The sequence below is a fragment of the Mustela nigripes genome, chromosome 18, assembly GCF_022355385.1.
Source record: "Mustela nigripes isolate SB6536 chromosome 18, MUSNIG.SB6536, whole genome shotgun sequence".
Classification (NCBI taxonomy): Eukaryota; Metazoa; Chordata; class Mammalia; order Carnivora; family Mustelidae; genus Mustela; species Mustela nigripes.
This window is the reverse complement of record NC_081574.1, coordinates 2,635,065-2,653,076: the sequence shown is the minus strand read 5'-3', so window position 1 is coordinate 2,653,076 and position 18,012 is coordinate 2,635,065. Positions and strand designations below refer to the sequence as shown.

General features: G+C 39.4%; 1 protein-coding gene across 1 annotated transcript in view; it reads left to right on the top strand.

Annotated features, from left to right (window-relative positions):
• The window catches only part of CSMD1 (CUB and Sushi multiple domains 1), a 1,942,714-nt gene that overhangs the window by 1,694,258 nt on the left and 230,444 nt on the right, over window positions 1-18,012 (top strand). The window contains exons 30-31 of the mRNA XM_059384481.1: window positions 2,687-2,881; window positions 16,301-16,417. Of these exons, the coding sequence (XP_059240464.1) occupies window positions 2,687-2,881; window positions 16,301-16,417 (312 nt within the window). The remainder of the gene's footprint in view (window positions 1-2,686; window positions 2,882-16,300; window positions 16,418-18,012) is intronic.

The window sequence follows — 18,012 nt, the reverse complement described above, 5'->3', positions numbered from 1 at the left end:
GCAGACACTATATAGTACAGATGATCATACCTGTCATCAGTCATGTGTTAACAGACCCTGTACAGTCATAGACTATGCGTTTATTTATATATCTATGTCTGCATGCGTTTACGTGCTTTGGTTACAATGCAGTATATGTAAACACATATATGGCCATATGATAACACCTTATAGTACGATACAATAACATGTATTATAACAATGGTGTAATATAATAAGGTATATAATAACATTCAAATAATCTATAATACATTATGTATTATATAATGATATATATTATAATATAACCTATAGTATTTTTAGTATATATTTCATTTTAGCCAAAGTATGTAAGTAAATAACATAATAGATTCTTAGCATTAAGAATAAAGTTTAACCTGCCACACATTGGGATTGGGATCCCGTGTGGAGAGGCCCTCGTCCCAGAAATGCAGCAGAAAATAGGGTCGCCCCCTCTACTGTCATGCAACACATGTTCATGGGGAACCTGGTGCTAAACCATGTGTAGACGACCTGCTTCTGGGCTGGGGTTTCGTGTGTAGCAGAACAAGCTTCCTCGCTGTGATCTATTGAAAAGTCAGCCCTGGACACAAGGGTTTGTACAAGAAAACAAAAAAAGAAGAAAACAAATTTAAAAACAATTTAAGTTTAAGTCAACAATTGCCAAAGAGATCTCTGTTTGGCTGATGTTGACATGTAGATCTTCATAAATATAACGGGAAATATGGAATAAGTACAGTTAAACAAGTCTCCTTTTTTCCTGCATAACTTCCCAAACTTTGTACCTTTTTCCTCTTCTAAATAGCATCCATTCCTACGAGAATGTGCAGAGTTTTCAGAGCTCATGTCATTCTTCATCTCTCGTGACACATCTGCAGTCTCTCAGGAGGGTCTTCTCCAGACGCAAGTGTGTAGCATCACTAATAAGCAACATGTAGACAATCAGCAAGAAAACATTTAAATAGGGACTGATATGAATCCCCACCAAAAAAGCTGAAGTTTACACCTTATAATTTTCAGAGATCCTTCGTATGTGTGATCAACACCGGATTTTCTATAATGAATGACGGGGCGGACGGGTAGACTCTCTACAGTGGGAGGGTTTGTCAAGCCAAAAGCAGAGAGCAAAGACCTGTTTATTTCCTGCACTCAAGTTCTCTTCGAGCCTGTTGACATTGGTGGCCCCAATCACTTTCTCTGCCTCTCACACACATGTAGAAGCCAAATCTACAGTGAGCACTTGGAGATCTGTGAGATCCAGTTCCGGAGGCTTCTGACATTACCGGGAGCTTGGATGATGGCATGAAGGCTGTTGACATGCATAAGTAAAAAGCGATTCAAATGGTGAAATGATGTATAACTATATACATGAACATTTAATACCTATAAACATATATAAATATATATATACATATACATATAAGCATAAATATGCACAAACACACATATATAACATATATATGTATGCATGTGTACATATATACATATATATATATTTCCATTTAGAGGTTTTTGGAAGATCTCGAATATAAAAACATTTAAAATATTAAGGTTACCAACAGTTAACTGGGATTAACCATGTAGCTACAAGCTACAAAGACAGTTTTGTATTTACATTTAGGAAAAGACAGGTTTTTAGTGAAAGATTTTTAACTCTTCAAGCACCAGGTTCAGATTTTCTGCGTTTAAAGTGAGCTGGGGACCGTCCTCGCAGAGGCGTGCTGAAGCACTGGGTTAAAGCCCGCCGTGCCCCCGGCTCTGTGCCTGGTACGAAACAGGCCTGGAACCGTCTGGGCAGCTCCTTTCGTTAGGCTGCGTGGTTGGGGGTCAGTCCAGGGCAGACACCGCATTTGGCTTTCCTCCAACCATGCGTTCCCGGGAAGGTGTGCTCTGCGTCAGGAAGCTCGGTGGGCGCTTCCCCTCCACGTCTTCCCAGCCGGGCTGCAGTCACAGTACCTGAAAGTGCACGAGCTTGCGTGAACCAGCCTTCCCGAGAAGGCCCAGCTTCTCATTGTTCCTAACGCACACTGTGACTTCATGTTAGTAGGATTTAAGCACAGAGGTGGAAAATGACCTCAGCGTTTCCTGAGTCAGTGTCTTTGGTTCCGTACTATAATCCAGAGCAAAAAGATATACACAACAATAATGCTGTATTTTTTTAACATAAATGACAGTAATTCAATAGCAATTCTTCCATAAAATGTCGTTAAAAAAAGAAACATAATTTTATTAGATAGGAGTTTTCCTACAATATTTTCTATAATATTTAACTGATAATTTTTAACTTGATAATCATTTTTATGGCATATCACTATTTTTTTTAAAAGATTTTATTTATTTATTTGACAGAGAGAAATCACAAGTAGATGGAGAGGCAGGCAGAGAGAGAGAGGGAAGCAGGCTCCCCGCTGAGCAGAGAGCCCGATGCGGGACTCGATCTCAGGACCCCGAGATCATGACCCGAACCGAAGGCAGTGGCTTAACCCACTGAGCCACCCAGGTGCCCCTGGCATAGCACTATTAATAGTAACTTGATAATTAACAAATAACTTCAGTCTGTGAGTACTGTCTGAGCCTTTCTAGTACACCAGGCACTGTTCCAGGCACCAAATAAAACGGGAAGCAGCTAAAGGAACAGAAGCGTAAGACTGTGCCCTCATGCAGCTGACATTTATTTCCTCCACAGAGAAGCCACGGGAAGCCTGCTTTGACCCTGGAAATATAATGAACGGGACAAGAATTGGCACAGACTTCAAGCTTGGCTCAAGTGTCACTTACCAGTGTGATTCTGGCTACAAGATCGTGGACCCCTCGTCCATCACGTGTGTGATCGGAGCAGACGGAAAACCTGCCTGGAGCCAAGCCTTGCCTTCCTGCAACGGTACGCATGGATTCTCGGTTTCTCTCCAATAATCCTAATTTGGAATGCCCGGTCTCGCTTTAAAACCCTGCCACACTTCAGTGCTCTGTTCCTCTAGCAGGAGTTGGCGTCTGATCACACACAATGCTAATGGGGACCAAGGACATCACACTTCTCCCCCATGTAGTGGAACTAGTGTATTGGCCATTACCTGGGCTTCTGGAAGGGCTGGTATTTTTCCCTCAGTTAGATAATTGGACATTTTTAACCTTTGTGTTTGCATATTCCAGGCCTAAGGTACATAAGAGATACAGATGGACATTCGGTGTCTCTGTGCACTGTTTCTTTCTGGGTTTCTCTGTGTCTCTCCTTCTTGTCTGTATTTCTCTCCATGGATATATTTATGTGTCATTTCCCCCAAGATACCAGTCGTTGTAATTCTTTATATAGGCATTAAATGAATAAAGCCACGTATTATAAGTTATGGTCAACCTTCAGGGACAGAGCTCGCTGCGGTGAGAGCAGCCTGGGGGCTGGTGCACTGGGCCGTGGAGGGACAGGAGGTGACATAGATTTCCTGGTCTGTGGCCACACTCTGTATGTGACTCTAGGCCGTAGTTGCATCAGAGTCTCCAGACAAAACTCCTTCAGCTCTAGATGGGCGACTTGTGTCCTCCCCTCTGAGACTCACACACATTAAAAAAGAAGATGGTAAAACCCCATGAGTTTTGGCAGAAAAAAAAAAAAATGATTTCCAAGTTATATTGGGATGAGCTCAAGGACCAGCTCAGTTAGATACCTTGAACTTACCCCAAACTTTTCGCTGTCCCCCCAGTTCAGCTCACAGTGTTACTAGTGCTTTCAGACCAAATAGGTGAAATTTAAAAGTCAGCACATAAAAATTCAAGCAAACAAAACAAACAAACGTGCCTTATGCCCTGAGCTGCACCGCGCCTCTGGCTTTCGGTGTTTATGAACCTGGAAGCTTTTTGGCTGAGGAAGCCTGTCAAGCCAGGATCCAGCTCCAGTTTCTGGCACTCAGCAAGCCCTGCGTAGAGGGTTCTAGAAAAAATGAACCAATCGGCAAATGGCCAAAAGCCATTTCTTTTTTTAAGATTTAATTTATTTATTTGTTAGAGAGAGAGTTAGAGAGAGAGAGCACACACAAGTAGGCAGAGAGGCAGACAGAGGCAGTGAGAGAAGCAGGCTCCCCGCTGAGCAAGGAGCCCGATGTGGGACCCGATCTCAGGACCCTGGGTGTCCCCAAAAGCCATTTTTAATGGAAAAATCTGAAGAAAAGAAAAGAAAAGAAAGAAACAGTCTGTAGCCTGTTGAAACTTCCTAATTTTACACGTTTCGATAATAAAGATACAACCCTTGATGCTTCTGAGATCAGGGGTCTGGAAGAGCAGAGCGTGCTGCAGCAGCGTGAAAGTGCTGTGATCCCCCTGCGTGGTACATCTGTCCACGACGGTTTCCATGCGTGTCTGAACGTGACAGGGCCATCCGAATACAGTGCCTTCAAAGTGTGTGTTAGGGCGTGGAGGGTTTCCTCATTGCAAATCGATAGTGCCCCCGTGGCCTCTGACCAGCGATGGGGTGGTGGTGGGCGTGCCTGCAGGATCTCAGCCTAGGGGCAAAGCCACATGTTTGGAACCTACTTCCAGACCAACGGTCAAGCCCCTGGGTGAGGTGGAAGTGGCCCAGAGCCTGCGGACCTCTGAGTCCTCTCTAGAGCGACATGGTAACATGCCTAGCAACATGGGTTACCCTAATGATCATGTGGACATTTAGCTGTACGAGATAGACCTAAAAATACCCATACATGTATAGACTACATCTCACAGGAACTTAATACAAATTCCATCTTATATTAGTTACATTTAAAAGGCAAGTACCACTTATACAATATAAATAATGCCCAATATATAGAATAAAATGTCCAAGCATCTCATAGATTTGAAATGACCCAGAAATATCATTCATCTCAAATTCTTAAAAAGTACTCTAAAATTTCTGTTTCAATGTTTGCTGCTATTTTTTACATTTGAAAGTTTGAAAATCACTTGTTATATATGTGAATTATTCTTTATATATAAGCATATCCACACCTACAAATATAAAGGGAAATAAATCTTTAAACATATAATAAAAATATATATTATTTATTTATATTGTTAGTAATGCACAAACATAAAATATAATAATGTATATTAAATATATACTATTTAAATGAATATATTAGGAATTAGTAAATATATTAGGTTAAATAAAAAATTGATATATATTACATGTAGATTAAATATATATGTATCATGTACATGATATGTGTACATATATATAAAAACAATTTTATAAGGGAATCTTGTAGATTTTTAGCTCTAGGTAACATAAGTTAGTTTTGAATTTTAAATCATGATCAGAAAGGTTGGTTTATGAATCCATACTTTCCAAGGATCTATTTTTTTTTTTTAGGATTTTATTTATTTATTTGCAAGGGAGAGAGACAGAGACAGAGCACAGCCATGAGGAGAGGCAGAAAGAGAAGCAGACTCTGTGGCTGAGGAAGGAGCCCAGTGCGGGGCTCGAACCCAGGACCCTGGGATCATGACCTGAGCCAAAGGCAGACGCTTCACCCACTGAGCCTCCCTGGTACCCCTCCATCGATCTTTTTAATGAAAAATGCTGAACAGCTACATATTTAAGTTACTGCGTGAGTTGGTTTGGGAGATTGAACAACAGAAAGGCCGCAGGTCCTTCTTGCTAAGTTGACTAAAAACTAGGAGAGGCCTCTGGGAGGTGAACACAGTGGTGGGCACTGCAGGGCGCCCGCAGGAAGCGGGGAGGAGGAGAGCCTCTAGTTGGAACACAGAAAGGGTACGGTGTGAGCTCAGGCCCCTGTCAGGGAGTGGGTCCTGCTTGTGGGGCCCTGTGCCCCATCCCTGTCCTGCAGGAGGGCCCCTGGGACATGGGTGTGGAGCCCAGCTGGCCACCAGAAAACTGCCCTCACACTGAAAACCACCAGCCCTGTGGCTCCTGAAAGACCTGGAGAGTGCACACCACGGGCAATGGTGCCGGGGACCATGGGCTGCCTGCAAGCTGCCCGCCTGTGTCTTGAGGACCCTCATGGTTTGGGAAGGGGGTTTTCAGGGTGGGCTAGAGCTGTGCCCCAGGGTTATCCATCTAGAGGCAGTCGGATCCCGGCTTCACCGTCCAGGGCTTAGAGGGCAAGAATTTCTACCTCACAGCACTGGGAAGATTGAATGGGGTACGCATAAGGCTCCCAAGCAAAGTAGATGCTCAACAAATAGAACATCTTGATTCTTTAGGTACATTTTGTTCTCTATGTGCATTTTAATCTGTATGTAAACGGCACACATGATCATTTTCAGGGAACAAAAGGCCATGATCCCAGACTCCCATCCAGTCCCAGGTGTGTGCAAATCCCTCTCAGATATCTCAATAGAGATTATATACAGGGACCAAAGGAAAAATAAGAAAGGTGAGTTTTCGACTTTGTTAAATAATAATGTTGGAGGAATTAAATTTGAAACTTAAATACAATTTGAACTGATTGGAGAATGATAATAAATAGTTTAGCCATAGAATAAACATAAACAATGAAGTCACATCTGGACAATATATATATATAGTCAAATTTTAACAGTCAAGCACTGTTTCTATTTGCCAGTCCTCAAAGTGCATAAAACATAAATTTTTATTAATGCTATTTATTTACATTTCAGTAAAACTCAATTCCCAAATCATTAAGCCAGAAATTATCTCCTGCATAGTTTATTTTGGATCTGTCATGGAGAAAAGCACATTTCTTGCATGAATCAATAACTGAGGGTTGTTCAGATGACTCACTAAATCAGGGGACTTCAGCTATATTTTAAACATTTTGATAGTTCATATATTTTGGAATGCAGTCAGTGCAGTTTGGACTAGTTTTGTTTTAAATGTAGGATTTTTTTTTTTCTTGGTGATTCATCTGTTGCCTCCAATTTTTCTTCACTGAAATTTACTATAAAGTCAGAACTGAAATTGAAACACCCTAGATCCCTTTCGTGGGGCAGGGTGTTTGCTGTGTTATTTCTGGTTTGCATTCAACCTGATGGTATTTGTTGCCTTTACGTGTGAGACATATATTCCAATTAACCAGAGGGATGAGTACGTTTCTTGTGACCATCTGTAATGATGCTGTTGTTACTCTATTCATTTGGGAAATGATCTGTTTAATACATTGATTACCAAAGAGTAAGTATATATCTATTTTTCTTTTATCACAGGATCATAATTTTTTATTTATGGAAAAGCCCACACCCATATATTTCTTACATCAACACAGTCATATGGACAGAATAATTACTGAGAATGAAATGAAAGTTCTCTACATTTTTTTAAAAGATGCTTTCTTTTCTTTTCTTTCTTTCTTTCTTTCTTTCTTTCTTTCTTTCTTTCTTTCTTTCTAATCAATTATTTTTATTAACATATAATGTATTATTTGATCCAGGGGCACAGGTCTGTGAATCATCAGAGACATACTTCACAGCACTCACCATAGCACATACCCTCCCCAGTGTCCATCACCCACCCACCCTCTCCCTACCCCCCTACCCCCAGCAACCCTCAGTTTATTTTGTGATATTTAGAGTCTCTTAAGGTTTTTTTCCCTTCTGGTCCCATCTTGTTTCATTTTTTTTCCTTCCCTACCTCCCAAACCCCCTGCCCTGCCTCTCAACTTCCTCTTATCAGGGAAATCATATGATAATTGTCTTTCTCTAATTGACTTATTTCACTTAGCATAACACCCTCTAGTTCCATCCACATCACTGTAAATGGCAAGATTTCATTTCTTTTGATGGCTGCATAGTATTCCATTGTGTATATATACCACATCTTCTTGATCCATTCATCTGTAGATGGACATCTGGGCTCTTTTCATAGTTTGGCTACTGTGAACATTGCTGCTATAAACATAGGGGTGTGTGTGCCTCTTTGGATCACTATGTTTGTATCTTTGGGATAAATACCCAGTAGTCAAATTGCTGAGTCTATTTTCAACTTTTTTGAGGAACCTCCATGCTGTTTTCCAGAGTGGCTGCACCAGCTTGCATTCCCACCAACAGTATAGGAGGCTTCCTCTTTCTCTGCATCCTCTCCAATATCTGATGTTTCCTGACCAGTTAATGTTAGCCACTCTGACTAGTGTGAAGTGGAATCTCATTGTGGGTTTGATTTGTATTTCCCTGATGCCCAATGATGTTGAGCACTTTTTCATGTGTCTCTTGGTATTTGGGTGGTATTTTTTGTCTTATTTGTCTTCTTTGCAGAAATGTCTGTTCATGTCCTCTGCCCATTTCTTGATTGGATAATTTGTTCTTTGGGTGTTGAGTTTGATAAGTTCTTTATAGATTTTGGACACTAGGCCTTTATCTGATATGTCATTTGCAAGTATCTTCTCCCATTCTGTCAGTTGTCCTTGGTTTTGTTGGCTATTTCCTTTGCTTTGAAAAAGCTTTTGATCTTGATGAAGTCCCATTAGTTCATGTTTGCCCTTGCTTCCCTTGCCTTTAGTGATGTTTCTAGAAAGAAGTTGCTGTGGCTGAGGTTGAAGAAGTTGCTGCCTATGTTCTCCTCAAGGATTTTGATGGATTCCTGTCTCACATTGAGGTCTTTCAACTATTTTGAATCTATTTTTGTGTGTGGTGTAAGAAAATAGCCCAGTTTCATTTTTCTGCATGTGGCTGTCCAATTTTCCCAACGCCATTTGTTGAAGAGACTGTCTTTCCTGCTTTGAAGGACATTCTTTCCTGCTTTGTTGAAGATTAGTTGATCATAGAGTTGAGGGTCTATTTCTAGTTTCTCTGTTGTGTTCCTTATATCTATGTGTCTGTTTTTGTGCCAGTACCATACTCTCTTGATGATGACAGCTTTGTAATAGAGCTTGAAGTCTGGAATTGTGATGCCACCAACTTTGGTGATCTTTTTCAACATTCCTCTAGCTATTGGGGTCTTTTCTGGTTCCATATAAATTTTAAGATTGTTTGTTCCATTTCTTTGAAAAAAATTGATGGTATTTTGATAGGGACTGCATTAAATGTGTAGATTGCTTTAGGTAGCATAGATATTTTCACAGTATTAGTTTTTCTAATCCATGAGCATGGAACATTTTCCCATTTCTTTGTGTCTTCCTCAATTTCTTTCATGAGTAATTTATAGTTTTCTGAGTACAGAAAACTATATATTCTTTGCCTCTTTGGTTAGGGTTATTCCTAGGTATCTTACGGTTTTGCGTGCAGTTGTAAATGGGATAGACTCCTTAATTTTTCTTTCTTCTGTTTTGTTGTTGGTTTAGAGAAATGAAACTGATTTCTGTGCCTTGATTTTATATCCAGATACTTTACTGAATTGTATGAGTTCTAACAGTTTTGGAGTGGAGTCTTTTGGGTTTTCCACATAGAGTATCATATCAGCTGCAAAGAGTGAGAGTTTGACTTCCTCTTTGCTGATTCAGATGCCTTTTATTTATTTTTTGTTGTTGTTGTCTGATTGCTGAGGCTAGGACTTCTAGTACTATGTTGAATAGCAGTGGTGATACTGGACATCCTGCCATGTTCCTGACCTGAGGGAACTGCTCTCAATTTATGCCCATTGAGAACTATACTTGCTTTGGGTTTTTCATAGATGGCTTTGTTGATATTGCGGTATGTACATTCTGTCCCTATACTTTGAAGAGTTTTGATCAAGAAAGAATGCTGTACTTTGTCCAATGCTTTTCAACATCTATTGAGAGTATCAAATGGTTCTTGTTGTTTCTTTTATTAATGTTTTATAACACATTGATTGGTTTGCAGATGTGGAACCAACCTTGCAGCCCTGGAATAAATCTCACTTGGTCGTGGTGAATAATCCTTTTAATATACTGTTGGATCCTGTTGGCTAGCATTTTGGTGAGAATTTTCATATCTGTGTTCATCAAGGATATTGGTCTGTAATTCTTTTTGGTGGGGTCTTTGTCTGGTTTGGGGATCAAGGTGATGCTGGCCTCATAAAATGAGTTTGGGAGTTTTCCTTCCATTTCTATTTTTTGGAACAATTTCAGTACCAATTCAGTTCAGTTTGATTCTTCTTTAAATCGTTGGTAGAATTCTCCTGGGGAGCTGTCTGGCCTAGGTTCTTGTTTGTTGGGAGGTTTTTGATTGACTGCTTCAATCTCCTTACCAGTTATGGGTCTGTTCAGTTTTCTATTTCTTCCTGGTTTAGTTTTGGTAGTTTATAGGTCTCTATGAATGCATCCATTTCTTCCAGATTATCAAAATTGCTGGTGTATAATTACTCATAATATGTTCTTAAAATTGTTGGCATTTCTTTGGTGTTGGTTGTGATCTCTCCTCTTTCATTCATGATTTTATTAATTTGGGTCCTTTCTCTTTTCTTTTTGAGAACTCTGGTCAGGGATTTATCAATTTTATTAATTCTTTCAAAGAACAAGCTCCTAGTTTCATTGATCTGTTCTACTGTTCTTTTGGTTTCTATTTCATTGATTTCTGCTCTGATCTTTATGATTTCTCTTCTCCTTCTGGGTTTAGGCTTTCTTTGTTGTTCTTTCTCCATCTCCTTTGGTGAAGGGAGGGGTTGAATACTTGAAACCTTTCTTGTTTCTTGAGAACGGCTTGTATTGGTATATACTTTCCTCTCAGGACTGCCTTTGCTGTGTCCCACAGATTTTGAATAGTTGTATTTTCTTATCATTTGTTTCCATTAATTTTTTTTCAAATCTTTAATTTCCTGGTTTACCCATTCATTCTTTAGTAAGATTCTCTTTAGCCTCCATGTATTTGAGTTCTTTCCAACTTTCCTCTTGTGATTGAGTTCTAGCTTCAGAGCATTGAGGTCTGAAAATATGCAGAGAATGATCCCATTCTTTTGGTAGCAGCCGAGACCTGATTTGTGACCCAAGATGTGATCTATTCTGGACAATGTTCCATGTGCACTAGAGAAGAATGTGTATTCTGTTGCTTTGGAATGGAATGTTCTGAATATATCTGATGTCCATCTGGTCCAATGTATCATTTAAGGCCTTTATTTCCTTGTTGATCTTTTGCTTGGATGATGTGTCCATTTCAGTGAGGAGTGTGCTAAAGTCCCCTACTATTATCATATCATTATCAATTAATTGATTTATATTATTGGCTGCTCTCATGTTAGTGGCATCGATATTTAAAATTATTAGATCTTCTTGTTGGACAAACCCTTTAAGTGTGATATAATGTCCTTCATCATCTCTTATTATAGTCTTTAGCTTAAAATCTAATTGATTTGAAGGATTGCCTTAAAATATATAATATTTTAATATTGACATAAGGATAATACTGATATAAGGATTGCCACCCCAGCTTTCTTTTGATGACCATTAGCATGGTAAATTGTTTTCCACCCCCACACTTTAACTTTGGGGGTGTCTTTAGGTCTAAAATGAGTTTCTTGAGACAGCATATTGATGGGTCTTGTTTTTTTTATCCGTTCTGATACCCTGTGTCTTTTGATTGGGGCATTTAGCCCATTTACACTCAGGGTAACTACTGAAAGATATTAATTTAATGCCATTGTATTGCCTGTAAGGTGACTATTACTGTCTCTGTTCCTTTTTGGTGTACTACTTTTAGGCTCTCTTTTTGCTTAGAGGATGCCTTTCAGTATTTCTTGTAGGACTGGTTTAGTGTTTGCAAATTCTTTAATTTTTGTTTATCCTGGAAGCTTTTAATCTCTCCTATTTTCAATGAAAACCTAGCTGGATATAGTATTCTTGGCTGCATGTTTTTCTCATTTAGTGCTCTGAATATATCATGCCAGTTCTTTCTGGCCTGCCAGGTCTCTGTGGAAAAGTCTGCTGCCAATCAAATATTTTCACCATTATATGTTGCAGACTTCTTGCCCTGAGCTGCTTTCAGGATTTTCTCTTTGTCACTAAGACTTGTAAGTTTTACTGTTAGATGACAGGTTGTGGACCTATTTTTATTGATTTTGAGGGGGATTTTTTGCGCCTCCTGGATTTTGATGTTTGTTCCATTTGCCATATAAGGGAAATTTTCTACTATAATTAGCTCCAATATACCTTTGCCCCCCTCTCTCTTTCTTCTTCTTCCGGAATCCCAATTATTCTAATATTGTTTCATCTTATGGTATCATTTATCTCTCAAATTCTCCCCTCTTGATCCAGTAGTTGTTTGTCTCTCTTTTGCTCAGCTTCTTCACTCTCCATCATTTGGTCTTCTTTTTTTTTTTTTTTTTTTTTTTTTTTTTTAAAGATTTTATTTATTTATTTGACAGAGAGAGATCACAAGTAGGCAGAGAGGCAGGCAGAGAGAGAGAGAGGAGGAAGCAGGCTCCCTGCGGAGCAGAGAGCCCGATGCGGGACTCGATCCCAGGACCCTGAGATCATGACCTGAGCCGAAGGCAGCGGCTTAACCCACTGAGCCACCCAGGCGCCCTATCATTTGGTCTTCTATATCACTAATTCTCTCTTCTGCCTCATTTATCCTAGGAGTAAGAGCCTCCATTTTTTATTGCATCTCATTAATAGCTTTTTTAAAATTTCATCTTGGTTAGATTTTAGTTATTTTATCTCCAGAAAGAGATTTTATTTGTCCAGAAAGGGTCTCTCTATTATCTTCCATGTCTTTTTTGAGCCCAGCTAACACCTTGAGAATCATTGTTCTGAACTCTAGTTCTGACATATAACCAATATCCATATTGATTAGTCCCTAGCCATCGGTACTGCCTCTTCTTCTTTTTTTGTGTGTTGTTTTTCTGCTTTGTCATTTTATCTAGATAAGAATATATGAACAAGAGAATAAAATACTAAAAGGGTATTTTAGTATGTACGCTAACCAAGTCAGAAGATATCCATAACTGGAGGAAGAAGAAAAGGGAAAAAAGAAATAAAAATTTAAAAAAAAATAAAAATAAAAAAATTATCTATCTGTCATCTCTCTCTCTCTCTCTATGTGTGTGTATATATATATGACTGGTGAATAGAATAGAGTCACCCACTTGATTTTGGGTATATTTTGGTTTCTTAGAAGAAGTTACCTTCCAAAATTTTAAAGAAAGAAAAAATTATATATGTATATACATACAAAAATAAGGGTAAGCACAATGAAGGGATGGAATATGACTGTAAAGATGAAAATTTTTAAAAAATCCTAGAAAGGGAATGGATAAAATAAGTTTGTTGGAAAAAGGTAAAAAAGAAAAAAGAGGAAGGAATGTGCTCAGGCTGGAGACTAGACCAAAGCTATGTGCTAGATTAGAGTATATTTTGATCTATTAGAAGAAATTGTATCCCAAATTTTTTAGAAATAAAAACCTATGTGTAGGGACACCTAGGTGGCTCAGTTGGTTAAGCAGCTGCCTTCAGCTCAGGTCATGATCCCAGCATCCTGGGATCGAGTCCCACATCAGGCTCCTTGCTCTGCAGGGAGCCTGCTTCTCCCTCTGCCTCTGCCTGCCACTCTGTCCACCTGTGCTTGCTCTCACTCTTTCTCTCTCTGACAAATAAATAAATAAAATCTTTAAAAAAAAACTATATGTATACAAAAAATAAGTTTAAATACAATGAGGGGATATAATATGACTATAATAATGAAGTTTTAAAAAGTTTTTTTTAGAAAGATTTTATTAAGATAAACTAGTTAAAAATGCTGAAGGTGGAAAGAGGAAAAGTTAAAAAATAGATGAAAATAGATAAAATGGATAAAAATAGATAAAAAATAAGAAAAGAATAAAATTAAAAAGAAATTTAACTCTGCAAGACTAAAGGATCATGGGGGAAAAAGCTGTGAGTTCTATACGTTGCGTTCCCCAGTGGAGTTCCTCTGTTCTCCTTGATTAGTGAGCTCGGTCTTGGCTGGATGGTCTTGCTGAATTTCTTGGGGAAGTGGGCCTGTTGCAGTGATTCTCAAATGTCTTTGCCTGAGGTGGAATTGCACCGCCCTTGCGAGGGGCTATCCCCCACCCCCACCCGTGGTCTATCTTCCCGTAGCTTCCGATTCACGTCTCAGCACATCCTACCTTCCAGAAAATGGTCCCTTTTCTGTTTCTAGAATAGCTGCTCTTCTTCTCGTCTGTCTCCTGTTGAGTTTGACCAAATAGTTCAGAGTGGTTTCATACCTATCTAGCTCAGCTCCTGAGATACAATGTCGTTTTAGTCTTCTACCCCTCTGCCATCTTGCCTCTCCTCTCTACATATGTTTTTACCAATTTCACAAGTGTTGGATTGTGTTTGAAGTATACAGTTCATGTGTTTATCTTTAGTGTCTGAGTAAGAACATGCAGGCATAATGCAATTTATCAAGGAAACAGTGGACCTAAAATATTAGGTCAGTTTCCTTTCATGTTGTCTTTTTTTTTTTTTGTCTTCTATTATCATAAAATAATACTCTTTCATCTCTTGAGCAAAATAAATCTTTGTACTTATTGTTTCACAAACTCATCAGACCATGTCCTTGATAAGACAGAAGTCTGTCTGATAATTTGGGCATCCAGATGTTACCCCATTTACTTGAGTTTTTTATTTATACCTGTGCTTAAAATTTGAAATGGATGAATTTTATAGATGAAAAAAAAGGATATTTGCACAATTATCTGCTTGAATTTTATGTGGCTGAAAGATGATAAATTTCTATTTTTTATTGGTACTTGTTTTTTAAATTTTGAACTTTACACTTTTTAGAAAAAAAATAGTCCTGAAATAACCCAATTACACTTATGGATGAGGTGAAAAAAAATTGTTGTATCTAAAATAATAGAATGAGTCACCAGCATTTCTTGCAACTTGGGAGTTTAACTTATTTTTTTTTTAAGATTTTATTTATTTGACAGAGAGAGAGAGAGAGATCACAAGTAGGCAGAGAGGCAGGCAGAGATTGAGAGGGGAGGAAGCAGGCTCCCTATGGAGCAGAGAGCTTGACGTGGGGCTCGATTCCAGGACCCTGGGACCATGACCTGATCCGAAGGCAGAGGCTTTAACCCACTGAGCCACCCAGGCACCCTGGGAGTTTAACTTATAACCAGAAGTTGAAACAAAATGTTTTTATTTAGAATTGTAACAACACCAATGGAAATGCATTTATTTTTATTTATTTATTTATTTATTTATTTATTTATTTATTTTTGAAATGCATTTAAATGATAAAACTATTCCGAATTAAGGCATCAGCTTGAAGACCACAGTTAGTATAGTTAAATAAAATCTCTGGAAGCTGATCACAAATAGATCAAAGCTACTGGATTCATAAGCTATTTTCCTTTGACACTTAAGATATTTAAAATAAGATATAAATTTAGCGTGCCATCATAAGGTAACAGCTTTGAAATCTCGCAAATCACGAATGAGGTGCTTGGAAGTTAGGGTCAGTATATTCCCAGGAGCGTGAACCATTGTGGAGAAAGCCCATCAATTAGAACTTCACATATCCTGATTAACATTTAAAAGAGTCAATATATTATCTTTTACTTCTGCCTTCTTTTAGTGCTTGAATACCCTCATATCAAGAAGAATGAGTTGTAGAAATACAGACTTTGTCAAATGCTGAAAATGACTCTGACGTCCGGTCCAGGACGGTGTATCTGAGATGCGGTGGTCAGACGGCAGGGGTCGTCGGTTCAGTGTCTCCCGTTCCCGGCGTGCTCCGCAGACCGGGAGCTCTTCTTCAGTGAAAGAAGAGGGACTGGAGTAGAGGCAGTTTAATTAAAACACTGGAAATCATGAGACTGGGATTCAATTGAATGTCCGTTTTAAGATGCTTACAGAGATTTTCTCAGCAAAAGCATCACACAAGGGAAGAAAATCATCAGAAGGGAAATAAAGGCACCCAGACCCCGAGCTCTGCGAGTAACACCCCATCTTCTATCTGCCCAGACTTCCTAGTTAGGAATTGATTTGGTTTTAAGCCAAACTTACAGGAAAAGATTCTGGCACATTAGTATTCCTTCTGTTACTCTTGAACTGAACCCATGAGACCAAAAGTTAAAGCAACAACCAAACGTTAAAAGCAAACATTATTTTTTCTAAAACCCATAATAACATAAAATCAGTAGAAAACTGAAATCATCCTTGTAGGTCTGAAATTAATCTGATGACTGGGACCGGGCAGAAAATTCTGATGAGTTTTGGTAATTCAAGAATCTCTCTGTATCGAACTTGTTATTGGGTTAGAGCCGTTTTCATGATTATTTCAGCCCATCTGAGAGAGGTCCGAAAATCATCTTAGTTGTCCTCCTAAGCTGAGTCTCTTCATTCAAACCTGGAAACCCTCTGTGTTTCATTCTCCGTCACTTGGGACAGCAAGGTTAAGCAGTCTCTCACATTGCTACTTTGTTATGTTTTTGTGACAACGGTGGCCCGTGACCTTTGCTTGATTCCACCTGCAGCTCCCTGCGGAGGGCAGTACACGGGATCTGAAGGGGTCGTTTTGTCGCCCAACTACCCTCATAATTACACGGCTGGCCAGATATGCCTCTACTCCATCACGGTGCCCAAGGAGTTCGGTAAGTTGGTTTTTAAGCCTTGTAGTCGCCATCCCATGTCATATTGGTTTCATTGATGATTCTTCTGCCATTTTATAAGGAAGTATTTCAGCTCTCGATATAACAAAATAATACACAAGAAGATGAGTTGTATTGCAGCAGAGGTTTTCTGAAGGTACAGAGTATCCACTACAATTCTTTCATCGATGTGATATAAAATGCTTAATGTTCTTCTAAGATCGTGATCCAGAATAATCAGAGAGAACACAATTGGCTTTGCTTCTACTTTTGCTAGAAAGCATCTCCCCCCGCCCCCACCCCAGGGAGGATCACCAAGAAAAATGGGCCAGGGGAACACTGTCTGTTAATTTGTACATACATTTTGTAATCAGATTATGATGGAAATCCCTGGATCACTGAAGTCCCCTCTGAGTGACTGTGATGCAGAAATAGGCTGAGCCCCCATCTGGTTCCTTTGCACGTAATTTGTGGTGGTCTCTCCACATGCTTCCAACTGAGCCGGCTTTCCGAAAGGCTTCGTTTCCAGAAGGGCCTTCCTGGGGTGGGGGGTGAGGTCTGCCCTCTGTCTACCCAAAGCTGGATTACCGCACCCCCAATCTCACTCTTGACCACAGATGTTTCTTATGATTTGAGTTATTTTCCAGAGTCAAAGAGATAGAAGCTTTTATAGCTTCATAGCCAAGGTTCTTTTTTTCCCCTCCAATACTAAAATTTAAAACCTTACATAGTTAAGGTGTTTTTTGTTCTCTAGAGTCAAAATAGCAGCCACCTACTCATAGATATAAAGCAAAATTATAAAAATTCTAAGGGTAGAATCTGTTTGAGGGAAAACATCTTAAAAAGTACAGTTATATGACAGGAAAGTTAATTGCTGGTTAAGAAAATGGCATGTGGAGATCATATCATATCATATGATCTCCCTGATATGAGGAAGTGGTGATGCAACATGGGGGCTTAAGTGGGTAGGAGAAGAATCAATGAAACAAGATGGGATTGGGAGGGAGACAAACCATAAGTGACTCTTAATCTCACAAAACAAACTGAGGGTTGCTGGGGGGAGGGGTTTGGGAGAAGGGGGTGGAATTATGGACATTGGGGAGGGTATGTGCTTTGGTGAGTGCTGTGAAGTGTGTAAATCTGGCGATTCACAGACCTGTACCCCTGGGGATAAAAATATATGTTTATGAAAAATTAAAAATTAAAAAAAATTTAAAAAAAAAAGAAAATGGCATGTGGGAGACCAGTGGTTTCTGTAAATTTCTGTTATTTACGATGCACAGGTCTGTTCACGCTAATGAAAACCTCTGCCAGGCGCTGATGTCAGCCTTAGGTAGTTTAGATCACAGGCCCTTCGTGAACGGTGTGATGTACCTTGCTTGGTCTCTGAAGCCCCAGCACTAGTGTCCACCCTGGGTCAGTTCTCAAGAGTAATGGGGTTTTCAGGTGGGGCCTTTCTTGTAGCATCTCGCTCGGTTAAGAGGAGATGGTGTTCTGAGCATCAGGGATGATGGGCGTGTTCCTGGAGACCAGGGCAGAGGGACCAGCTTCCCAAGGGCAAAGGGCTTCACTTACTCTGCGAATGAATAGCACCTCCT